This window comes from Panthera onca, chromosome B3, assembly GCF_046562875.1.
Source record: "Panthera onca isolate mPanOnc1 chromosome B3, mPanOnc1 haplotype 2, whole genome shotgun sequence".
Taxonomy (NCBI): Eukaryota; Metazoa; Chordata; class Mammalia; order Carnivora; family Felidae; genus Panthera; species Panthera onca.
This window is the reverse complement of record NC_138344.1, coordinates 101,752,083-101,764,583: the sequence shown is the minus strand read 5'-3', so window position 1 is coordinate 101,764,583 and position 12,501 is coordinate 101,752,083. Positions and strand designations below refer to the sequence as shown.

Genomic DNA, 12,501 nt, shown 5'->3' with positions numbered 1-12,501 from the left:
CAATAGATTTATATTTCATTTTTAGGTTTTATAAATCAGTGGGGAAAATTCAGTCAATGTGTATTTACAAATGAACTACCATGTGTTGGGACCTTGATGTTGCGGATACAAAAACAAAGACATTGGCCACACTTTATTTGGAGAATCACATAAACGACTTATTCTAACCAACCTGTTAAAAGTTTTGAAGGAGATATCAAGAAAGTGCTCTCTAGATTGGCACAGGGAACAATTAATTCTTCCTGAGACATTCTAGAGATAATGTGGCTGATGAGAAAAATATCCCCCACAGGTATGCCTCCTCAATAGGCACAGTTTCTTCCCCTCATGTTTGAACTGTTCAGAAGGGTTGACTTTGACACCTTAACATTTTCTAGGAGATCTCTTAAATTTATTTTTGTAGACACTTTAATATTTTAATGTATTGGGGTTTTTGTGTGTGTGTGTACATTTATTCAGAGTATATTGTTCGCTTATTCTACACAGGAAATACTCTAATTTAATTATTTAAGATTTTTGCTCTTTATACCTGTGAATTACTTAAAGTAATTTAGTAATTTCATCATAATTAGATGAAAGTGAATTAAGTTGCTTTTCTCTTAGCCATATATCAGTTTGAAGAAATCACCTATTAAATTTATTCTATTCTGCATATCTTTTTGGAAGAAATTTAGTAAAGAGAAATAAATCTTTCTTTTTTAAAAATCAGACATGTGCTATTAGTTGGCCACTGCTACAAAAATGCAATGATGTGATAAATGCAAAATCAATCTGCAGACTTGCTTGGCAGCCAAAAGGTGGGAAGGTAAGTGACTCTTATTTTTCAACCTTTGTTTTTGTTATTTCTTCTAGTTCTTGTCAACTTTGAATGTGAGAATAGTAGAATTAGTTTTTTAAGTTTTAGCTATTTTATGTAGGTTATAAGTTTTAGTGCCCCAAGCCAACTAATTAATTCTGAAATGTTTTAAGAAACGTTTTAACTTCATAAAGGTTTTTTCTGAAGAGTGCATTTTGAATGAATTAATGTTATTTTCTTCTTTTTTTTTATTTTTTTTAAATTTTTTTTTTTTCAACGTTTTTTATTTATTTTTGGGACAGAGACAGAGCATGAATGGGGGAGGGGCAGAGAGAGAGGGAGACACAGAATCAGAAACAGGCTCCAAGCCATCAGCCCAGAGCCTGACGCGGGGCTCGAACTCACAGACCGCGAGATCGTGACCTGGCTGAAGTCAGACGCTTAACCGACTGCGCCACCCAGGCGCCCCTATATTCTTCTTTACATTGTATTTAATGGAACAACTCTGGAAACAGTCTTGTTATGTCTGCTCTTTCTACTACCATTTCACATTTTGGAGGTAGTAACTGATGGTAGAAAGATAGGACCTGCTTGAAGAGAGGAAAGAGAATGAAATGCTTGAATATAAGGAGATCTTAAGAAATCACTGGAGGGAAAAATATTACTAATAAGAAAATTCAATAAGGTAGCTGGAAACAAACTAATACACAAAACCACTAGCAATCATATATAAATAATAGCCATTTAGAAAACATGGTGTGGAAAAAAATGATGCATTTACTGTGAAATCAAAAAAGATGAAATAACTAGGGATAAACTTACCAAAAATGTGAAAGAGCTATAAAAATTTTAACTTGCTATCAAGAGCAGTAAAAGAAGATTTAAAGAAAAAAATATATTCCATTCTTAGGAATTAAGAAAAAAAATGTTTTTTAACACTTACTAGTTTTTGAGAGAGAGACAGTGCAATTGAGGGTGGGGCAGAGAGAGAGGGAGACAGAATCCAAAACAGTCTCTAGGCTCTGAGCTGTCAACACAGAGACCGAAGTGGGGCTGGAACCCATGAACTGTGAGATCATGACCTGAGCTGAAATCAGGAATGAAAGTCACCCCTCTATGCGTTCTTGTAGAGTCTATGCTTATGTGTACCTTTGGGAAGTAGAAATAGGATTTAGAGATGGGAGGGAGACTTTATTTAATCTATGTCCTTTGTGTCATCAACTTTTTTTTTTTTTTTAAGTTTATTTATTTATTTTGAGAGACAGGAATAACACTCGTGGGAGGGGTAGAGAGAGAGAGAATCCTGAGCAGGCTCCATACCATCAGTGCGGAGCCAGACACTGGACTCAAACCCACGAAACCATGAGATCATGACCTGGGCTGAAATCAAGTCGGATGCCTAACTGACTGAGCCATCCAGATGCCCCTATATCATGTGAACTCTTAAGATTACATTCTGCATTAAAGTGATAGTTGTAGAATTTAGGATTTATTTTTCTTTGCTTATGAAACATTAATTTAAAAATCAATACAATTAACATAGTTTTTCTGTTCATAAATAATACTTTTTTCTTTTTGTGATAAACATACAATATACTGATTTAATTTTTTCTATTTGCTTGGAAGAATATGTAAGTCGATAAGTTTCCTTTTAAGATGTTTAAAGCATTCTGGACCTATTTCTTTCCTTTTAGCAAATGAGATGAATTTTTAGATCCAAAGGGCTTAGATTCCTGAAAAGCAGTATTAAAAATACATAACTATAAGTACTCTGGTTTTCAGTGCAAGCAAATAGAGTGATCATTCATTCTTTGCTTATCAAAATTTTAAGTAGTTTTCTGAGTTTTTAGTTGCCAATTAAAATACAAATTTGCTTTTATGTTTTCTAGGCTTATTTTGATGAACTTTTTGCCTTTTTTTTCCCTCTCAAATTTAATTTATTGTAAATTTTTGTTTAAATCATTTTTCTTTCCTAATAGTTACTGGCAGTTCCTGTGGAAAAATCTGTTAAGCTATATAGAAGAGAAACTTGGAATAATCAGTTTGATCTTTCAGATAATTTCATCTCTCAGGTAAGTTTTATAAGTGACACTTTGAATTAGCTAACAGGAATATTTCAGGTATACTTGGACTAAATATAATCGCAGTTAAGTGTTGTTGGAAATGGAGAACAATGCCAGATTGTTGTTCATGTGTCCAACTTTTGTCCCTCAACCTGTCTTCATTTAGCCAGTAACTGGACAGTAGATAGGTCTTTGCTAGGTCTTGTCTGAGCTTTCTATTTGTGAAGTTGGTAAGAAAATTTCTTAATTTATAAGAAGTCAAATTTAACTCTAACATAGTATTAGAACATGTTATTTTCACATGATCAGTAATTAGCCTTTATTGTTAAATGAGTTTTATTGAGACTTATGATCATGGACTCTGGAATTTTAGAGCAGGAAAGGTTGTTGTTCTATATTCTCTCTCTCCTCTTATACACACCCATTCGGCATGTAAGGAAACAAGAGGCCCAGTAGGTCAGCAGTGGCTTAGTACAGTTCACTTCACTTACTAGTTCTCTTCATCTTGGTGATGACTGCTAAGAGGATACCTTTTGTTATCTCTCTAGGATAATAACAGTTTTTAGCTTTTGCTTTTAAAATTGTGCCAGCATAATTTTCTCATGGTAAACAAAGTAATAACCGCTTAGTGATAGTTGAATTATTATTGAAAAAGAAAGTTGAATAAGCAAACTGTCTTGCCATTTGTGAATTGATTTAATTATAAGTTACACAGAATATGGGTTATAAAAATTTGAATTTGGCAATAAGTGTTTATTTTCAAATTATGCAAATTGTTATTTATTGTTTTTCCTATAGGCCCTGAATATAGTAACCTGGTCTCCCTGTGGGCAATATTTAGCTGCAGGGAGTATTAATGGTTTAATTATAGTTTGGAATGTGGAAACCAAAGGTTGCATGGAAAGGTATGATTCAACTTATTTGTTTGTTTGTTTATTTATTTTTAAAAGTAATCTGTACACCCAGTGTGGGGCTTGAACTCATGGCCCCAAGATCAAGAGTTGTATGCTTTACTGACTGAACCGCCAGACTGAACCAGCCAGGCACCCCTCTTTTGCTTTTTTTTTTTCCTATTAGATTTTGGTTTGTTTTATTTTGAAACATACAAATTTACAATTATTAGATTGTCAAAATACGAACATAGTTAATAGTTTGTTAGAAATCATTTAACGTTTTCTAACTAAAATTTTCCTAAAGAAATGTATAGTTTATATATTTTTTGGTAGCGTTTTAAGAACTCACTTTTTAATTTTTAGGGTGAAACATGAAAAAGGTTATGCAATTTGTGGCCTGGCATGGCATCCTACTTCTGGTCGAATAGCTTATACTGATGCAGAAGGAAATCTAGGGCTCCTGGAAAATGTTTGTGAACCCAATGGAAAGACATCAAGTAGTAAGGTAATAAGTAATATGTGGTAGAATAGTTTCTTCAGTCTTTTGTGGTCATATGGATTTGGAAAACATCACAAAAAACATTACTTTCTTTGAAAGTTATAATTCGTTATTATTATTAGAGGCTCACTAATGATTTATCATAAAGAAAACTGTTTAAACTTGTTTAACGTAATATTTCCCAAATATATTTTACTGAGAAACTTTTTCCCCTCAATATAATGCCTATTAATATTCCTTGGCTTTATAAGGAATACCTTTGTGAAGTACTATTTTAGTATCCTGATGTTCTGGGGATTGTTACTTAAGTAAATATAGATAAAATTAGAGTTAATAATTATAACTTAGTGTAGCCTATCAACCTTTTCAGCTCTGAATTCACTTTAATTCTGAGAGCTATCCTTATATCTCTTAATGCTTAGCCATCCAGCCTTACTAACTAAATTGCTTTAAATAGGCCATCTTGTTTTATACAAGTCCTTGGTTTTGTTCATTATTCCCCCTGCCTGGCAAATATACCCAGTCAAACTTAAGTCTTGGTTTAGAGTTCCAGTTAAAGATCGTGGACTTAATACATCCATTTATGTCTGCTCAGACAACCTGATATTTGGAACCCCCACTAAAATCACACTAAATAGTTCTTTTTAAATGCATAATCTGATAAGGTTAAAGAAGACAGTTGAAGTGGTGATAGTAACAAAATTTTGGAGGCTGAAAAACAGAAGCATGATTGGAAACTAAGTTTAGCTTCTCAAAAGTCAAAAAATTGATTCCGAAGACTGCAGTTGGGGGAAAGCTGGGATGCAGTTCAGCTTGCCTGACTGAATCCTCAATGATTCAGAATTTGGTAGCACTAGTTACTTCTAGAAGTGGGGCTAAAAATAGGAGGTTGGTTTAATGAACAAGTAGATGTCTCCAGTCTCAACATTGGTGTGCATAGCTAGTGCCTTCCTTCACTGCCATGTATATTCTGGCAGGATGCTGGAGATTAGATCTCTGGAAAAGGTAAAACAGAGAAGGTCTTTGGTCAGAACACTGGGTACAGTTGAGCGGCACTGGGCAAAAGCGGAATACTGTACTGAAAAGGATTAAATGAAAGTGTATATACTTCAATGTTAAAATTCTCAGCTTATTTTTCATCCTTGACTCCTAGAGCGTTGTCAGTCAGTTTTAGGTTTTTCAGGCAAGAGATTGGAAGAATCGTCCTTGGGGAATCTATCCAAGAAAAAAGACCTAAAGAGAGAGAAGATTTTTAACTCCAGGAAAAAAGTTGTAAAACAAGGGAAAAGTGATCATTATATACCACATTTATAAAATGAGGATAGGAATAATGCCTACTGCCTAGGATTTTATTGTGAGGATTATATCAGTTATGTATAGAATTAGAACAGTCTCTAGCACAGTTTATAAGTGTTGCTATTATCTTTATTCGACTAGGAATAGCATTTAAATGGTCCTAATAATCTAATTCCTGCATATTGATCCAACCAAAATGAGAATTTATCTATATTGGGAGGATTGGGATAGAATATTATACATAAATATAAGAGAGTAGGGGTGGTTGAGAATTATAACAAATCTTCATCTTTCCTAATATAGGGAAGTTAATAGGATCGATTAAATAGATAATGATTAAAACTGAAACACTGTTGTGTCATATGTCTAAATGTAGGAGTTTAGAAGCATTTGTTTTCTGTTCTCTTATTTCATTAAACATTAGTTTTCTAGAACACAATCTTATGTACTCAATCTAAAATATTTGTGATAAAGTTCCTTTTCAATCTTTTTAATTTTTTTTTAATGTTTATTTTTTGAGAGAAAGGCAGACCGTGAGTGGGGGAGGGACAGAGAGGGAGACCCAGAATTTCAAGCAGGCTTCAGACTCTGAGCTGTCGGCACAGAGCCTGATGCAGAACTTGAACTCAAGAACTGCGAGATCATGACCCAAGCTGAAACCAGGAGTTGGATGCTCAACCAACTGAGCCACCCAGGCACCCCAGTTCCTTTTGAATCTTAATGGTGCTATCATTAGAATTTTATACCATACTTGGGTTGCCTAGATGGCTCAGTCAGACTCTTGGTTTCAGCTCAGGTCATGATCTCACAGTTTGTGAGACTGAGCCTCACATCAGGCTCTGTGCTGGCAGTGTGGAGCCTGCTTGGGATTTTCTCTCTCCCCCACCCCCCTCTCTCTCTGCCCTTCCCCACTCACACTCACTTGCTCTCTCAAAATTAAAAAAAAGTAAAAAAAATAATTTTATACCACAAGTTTTCATTGTATTAATTAACATTTGTACAGTTTTCATTCATGCTATAGGAGTCACTTGTGAGCTCTACAGTGTTATCTGCTTACTATTCACTTTTTTTTTAATATGAAATTCTTTGTCAAATTGGTTTCCATACAACACCCAGTGCTCATCCCAAAAGGTGCCCTCCTCAATGCCCATCACTCACTTTCTCCTATCTCCCACCCCCCATCAACCCTCAGTTTATTCTGTTTTTTTTATTTTTTATTTAAAAAAAAATTTTTTTTAACGTTTTATTTATTTTTGAGACAGGGAGAGACAGAGCATGAACAGGGGAGGGTCAGAGAGAGGGAGACACAGAATCTGAAACAGGCTGCAGGCTCTGAGCTGTCAGCACAGAGCCCGACGCGGGGCTCAAACTCAACGGACTGCGAGATCATGACCTGAGCCGAAGTCGGCCGCTTAACCGACTGAGCCACCCAGGCGCCCCAGTTTATTCTCAGTTTTTAAGAGTCTCTTATGGTTTGCCTCCTTCCCTCTCTGTAACTTTTTTTTTCCCCCCTTCCCCTCTGCCATGGTCTTCTGTTAAGTTTCTCAGGATCCACATAAGAGTGAAAACATGGTATCCGTCTTTCCTTGTAGGACTTATTTCACTTAGCATAACACTCTCCAGTTCCATCCACGTTGCTACAAAAGTCCACATTTCATTCTTTCTCATTGCCAAGTAGTATTCCATTGTGTATATAAACCACAACTTCTTTATCCATTCATCAGTTGATGGAGATTTAGGCTCTTCCCATTATTTGGCTATTGTTGAAAGTGCTGCTATAAACATTGGGGTACAAGTGCCCCTCTGCATCAGCACTCCTGTATCCCTTGGGTAAATTCCTAGCAGTGCTATTGCTGGGTCATAGGGTAGATCTATTTTTAATTTTTTGAGGAATCTCCACACTTTTCCAGAGTGGCTCCACCAGTTTGCATTCCCACCAACAGTGCAAGAGGCTTCCTGTTTCATAAAATACCTAGGAGTAGACCTAACCAAAGATGTAAAAGATCTGTATGCTGAAAACTATAGAAAGCTTATGAAGGAAATTAAAGAAGATACAAAGAAATGGAAAAACATTCCGTGTTCATGGATTGGAAGAATAAATATTGTTAAGATGTTAATACTACCCAAAGCAATCTACACATTCAATGCAATCCCAATCAAAATTGCACCAGCATTCTCGAAGCTAGAACAAGCAATCCTAAAATTTGTAAGGAATCACAAAAGACCCCAAATAGCCAAAGTAATATTGAAGAAGAAAACCAAAGTGGGAGGCATCACAATCCCATACTTTAGTCTTTACTACAAAGCTGTAATCATCAAGACAGAATGGTATTGGCACAAAAACAGACACATAACCAAGGGAATAGAATAGAGACTCCAGAATTGGACCCACAAATGTATGGCCAACTAATCTTTGACAAAGCAAGAAAGAATATCCAATGGAAAAAAGACAGTCTCTTTAACAAATGGTGCTGGGAGAACTGGACAGCAACATGCAGAAGAATGAAACCAGACCACTTTCTTAACACCATTCACAAAAATAAACTCAAAATGGATGAAGGACCTGAATGTGAGACAGGAAACCATCAAAACCCTAGAGGAGAAAGCAGGAAAAAACCTCTCTGACCTCAGTCGCAGCAATTTCTTAATTGACACATCTCCAAAGGCAAGGGAATTAAAAGCAAAAATGAACTATTGGAACCTCATCAAGATAAAAAGCTTCTGCACTGCAAAGAAAACAATCAACAAAACTAAAAGGCAGCTGACAGAATGGGAAAAGATATTTGCAAATGACATATTGGATGAAGGGCTAGTATCCAAAATCTATAAAGAACTCATCAAACTCCACACCTGAAAAACAATCCAGTGAAGAAGTAGGCAGAAACATGAATAGACACTTCTCTAAAGAAGGCATCCAGATGGCCAACAGGTACATGAAAAGATGCTCAACATCAGTCCTCATCAGGGAAATACAAATCAAAACCACACTGAGATACCACCTCACGCCAGTCAGAGTGGCTAAAATGAACAAATCAGGAGACTATAGATGCTGGAGAGGATGTGGAGAAACTATTTGTTTTTCAAAGTGATCTTATGGGGCACCTGGTCTAGGAGAGCATTGCAACTCCTGATGTCAGGGTCATGAGTTTGAGTCCCACATTGGATGTGGAGATTACCTAACAAATAAATAAATAAAGTGATCTAAAAAATCATTTACAGTGACATCTAGTGTTTGCAATGGTATGTTCATATTCCTAGGAATGAAGGATTAATGTTGAATTTCCTTGCCTCCTTTATTTTTTTATTGGTTCTATCCATTTACTTTTATAAACATCAAAAAAAAAAAAACCCACAAAAAACTAGCTTTAACTGAGATAATTGAAAGCAAACATATCCTACCTAAGCAAAATAAAACAAAATAAATTTAAAATAAAAGTAAATGAATGGGGTGCCTGAGTGGCTCAGTCAGTAAGCCTCCAACTTCAGCTCAGGGCATGATCTCGCAGTTCGTGAGTTCGAGCCCTACATCAGGCTCTGTGCTGACAGCTCACAGTCTGGAGCCTACTTCAGATTCTGTGTCTCCCTCTCTCTGCTCCTCCCCCACTCACACTCTGTCTCTCTCTCAAAAATAAAAATTAAAAAATTTTTTAAAAAATAAATGAATGACTAATGAGAGACTTTGTAGGAACTTATAGGTCACTTCTCTGGAGAATGACTTTTGAGGAGTAAAACCTTGCCTTGTATTTGGGTATATACAGTATTTTTTTATATGTCTGTTGTACACTCCTGTCCCATCCATAAATACTATAAGGCATTTAAAATAAGGACTGGGGTGGGGGGGTGCCTGGGTGCCTCAGTCTGTTAAGTGTCCAACTTCAGCTCAGGTAATGAACTTGCAGTTTGTGAGTTCAAGCCCCACGTTGGACCCTGTGCTGACAGCTCAGAGCCTGGAGCCTGCTTCGGATTCTATGTCTCCCTCTCTCTTTGCCCCTCCCCTGCTCATGCTCTGTCTGTCTTACTCTCAAAAATGAATAAATGTTAAAAAAAAAATTAAAATATGGACTAAGTCTCACAGAAATATAATTCTTATAAATACATTTATTAATTAATTCTTGTCAGGGAATTTACTTACTTGGTAGAATATATAGGTGCACATTACAGAATTGGCTTTTGAGTAATTGCATTTATTTAAATAGTTCACTAATCTTTGTAATTTGTGTTAATTTGTTCAAGGTCTCTAGCAGAGTAGAAAAAGATTACAGTGATCTTTTTGATGGAGATGATACAAATAATGCTGGTGATTTTCTAAATGACAATGCAGTGGAGACCCCTTCTTTTTCAAAAAGAATTATAAATGATGAGGAAGAAGATGACGACCTCATGCTGGCTTCAGGTCGTCCTAGACAGCGAAGTCACATTCTAGAAGATGATGAAAACTCAGTTGGTATGTATTGACTTTGTGGATGTGATGATTCATCCTGTCAATTGATATTTTACAGTTTTTTTATTAAAACTATTATTTGAGGGGCGCCTGGGTGGCTCAGTCGGTTAAGCGGCCGACTTCGGCTCAGGTCATGATCTCACACTCTGTGAGTTCGAGCCCCGTGTAGGGCTCTGTGCTGACCGCTCAGAGCTTGGAGCCTGTTTCAGATTCTGTGCCTCCTTCTCTCTCTGACCCTCCCCTGTTCATGCTCTGTCTGTCTCTGTCTCAAAAATAAATAAACATTAAAAAAAAAACAACAAAAAAACTATTATTTGAAGTCATTATTAAGTTTGTAGAATGTAGCTAACGTAGTGGGTAGAGGGAAGTATGTAGTATTAAGTACTTATGTTAAAGAAGATTTCAAATCAATTATCTAAGCTTCTGCTTTAGCAAATTAGAAACAGAAGAAGAGATTAAACTCCAAACTAGCAGAAGGAAGGAAATAAAAAATAGAATTCAATGATATTGACAACCAAAAGCTGTAAAGAAAGTCAGTGAAACCAAAAACTAGTTCTTTGAAAAGATCAGTAACATTTTTAAACCTTTATCGTGACTGATCAGAAAGAAAGAGAAGGCATAAATGACTAATACGAGTAATGAAAGGGGGCTGTCACCATAGATTGTATAGATATGTACTGTCCAGTATGGTGGCCATTAAGCCATCTGTGGCTTTTGAGCACTTGAGATGTGGCTAGTTCAAAATGAGATGTGTTATAAGTATAGAATGCAACCAGACTTTGAAGACAGTATGAAAAAAAGAATGTAAAATATTTTAGTTATTTTTTAACATTGAATACATGTCAAAATTATAACACTTTAATACAGTATAATATTAAAATTAAACCTTTTTTTACTATTTAAAATACGGTTACTAAAAATTTTTAAATTATATATGTAACTTCTATTTCTGTGAGATAGCACTGCTATTAATAACAAAATAATAACAATAGTATGACCAACTTTGTGCCCATAAATACAACAACTTAGATAAAATGGACAAATTCTTTGAAAGACATAAGCTACCAAGCTAACTCAAGAAGAAATAGGGGCACCTGGTTGGCTCAGTCCGTTATGTGTCCAACTTTGGCTCAGGTCATGTATGATCTCACAGTTCACGAGATCAGCCCATTGGGCTCTCCTCTATCAGCACAGAGCCCCCTTCAGATCCTCTGTCCCCCCCCCCCCCCCTTCTCTCCCGTTTGCGTGTTTGCTCTCTCTCTTTCTCAAAGATAAACATTAAAAAAATTTTTTAATAAAAAGTAATACGAATAATAGTGTCTGTTAAGGAAATTGATGTTACAGTAAAAAAACCTTCAAATAAACTGCTAAAATAGCACATTTGAACATTGTCAAGTAAAATGCCAAATACCATTTTATGGCGGTAAATTTTGCTACATTTAAATCATATAGGGTTTTATAGGACTGGAGTCCTTAAATTTTTGGTCTCCAGAGTTTATTACATTCTTAAAAACTTTTGTGGACCCCAAAGAGAATTATTTATGGAATTTATATACTGTTATTTACCATGTTAGAAATTAAAACAAAATTTAAATATATTTATTTACTTTTTAAATTTTTATTTATTACGTATGTATGTATGTAAACATAAGTAACATTTCAAATGAAAAGCTTAAGAAAAGTGGCATTATTTTACTCTTTTGAAAATTTATTCCATGTCTGGAATAGAAGATAACTGAATTCTTTCATGCTTCAGAATTCATTCTACTGACATACGTGTTGTTTTGCCTAATTGCTTAAAGTATGTGAAGAATATTCAGGTTCAACACAAACATGTAATTTGAAAAGGAAGTATTTCAATAGCCTATTGAAATAATTGTGGATATCCTTTGCTACTGTACCAAAACTCAACAAGTGATCATTTCATAAAGATTATTTGCAGTGTGGAATCTGAAAACTCTCCAGTGAACTTTCCAACTATATTATATTAAGATCCATTGGTCTGACTTGAATGGATCTTTTAGTTTACCATGTTTGATTTTGAAATACATGCATTGGTAATTTAGAAAATACTGGTTCACTGAGGTTTGCAGGCCTTTGTAATACTGATACATTATCTAGGATTGTATTTGTTAGTATCATCACCAATCTTGTCAGATTGGTCAAATTGTCAAATATTAGGAAGCAGTCAAGCTCATGGTGGCAGGTAAAAGTTTTCTGATTCTTTTTTTTTTTTAACGTTTATTTATTTTTGAGACAGAGAGAGACAGACCATGAACGGGGGACGGTCAGAGAGAGAGGGAGACACAGAATCGGAAGCAGGCTCCAGGCTCTGAGCTGTCAGCACAGAGCCCGACGCGGGGCTCGAACTCACAGACCGTGAGATCATGACCTGAGCTGAAGTCGGACGCTTAACCGACCAAGCCACCCAGGCGCCCCATAAAAGTTTTCTGATTCTTGCTTGAAAACTCAAATTTTATCATTGGCAACAGATTGTGTCAGTTATTTTTCTT

General features: G+C 35.6%; 1 protein-coding gene across 3 annotated transcripts in view; it reads left to right on the top strand.

The window, feature by feature from the left end:
- The window catches only part of WDHD1 (WD repeat and HMG-box DNA binding protein 1), a 69,874-nt gene that overhangs the window by 18,613 nt on the left and 38,760 nt on the right, over positions 1–12,501 (top strand). For all 3 annotated transcript variants that reach the window (XR_013556106.2, XM_078448233.2, XM_078448234.2), the window contains exons 7-11: positions 710–805; positions 2,776–2,868; positions 3,658–3,764; positions 4,116–4,257; positions 9,781–9,991. Coding sequence is in view for 2 of the 3 variants with exons in the window: in XM_078448233.2 (XP_078304359.2) it covers positions 710–805; positions 2,776–2,868; positions 3,658–3,764; positions 4,116–4,257; positions 9,781–9,991 (649 nt within the window). In the remaining variant the exon portion in view is untranslated. The remainder of the gene's footprint in view (positions 1–709; positions 806–2,775; positions 2,869–3,657; positions 3,765–4,115; positions 4,258–9,780; positions 9,992–12,501) is intronic.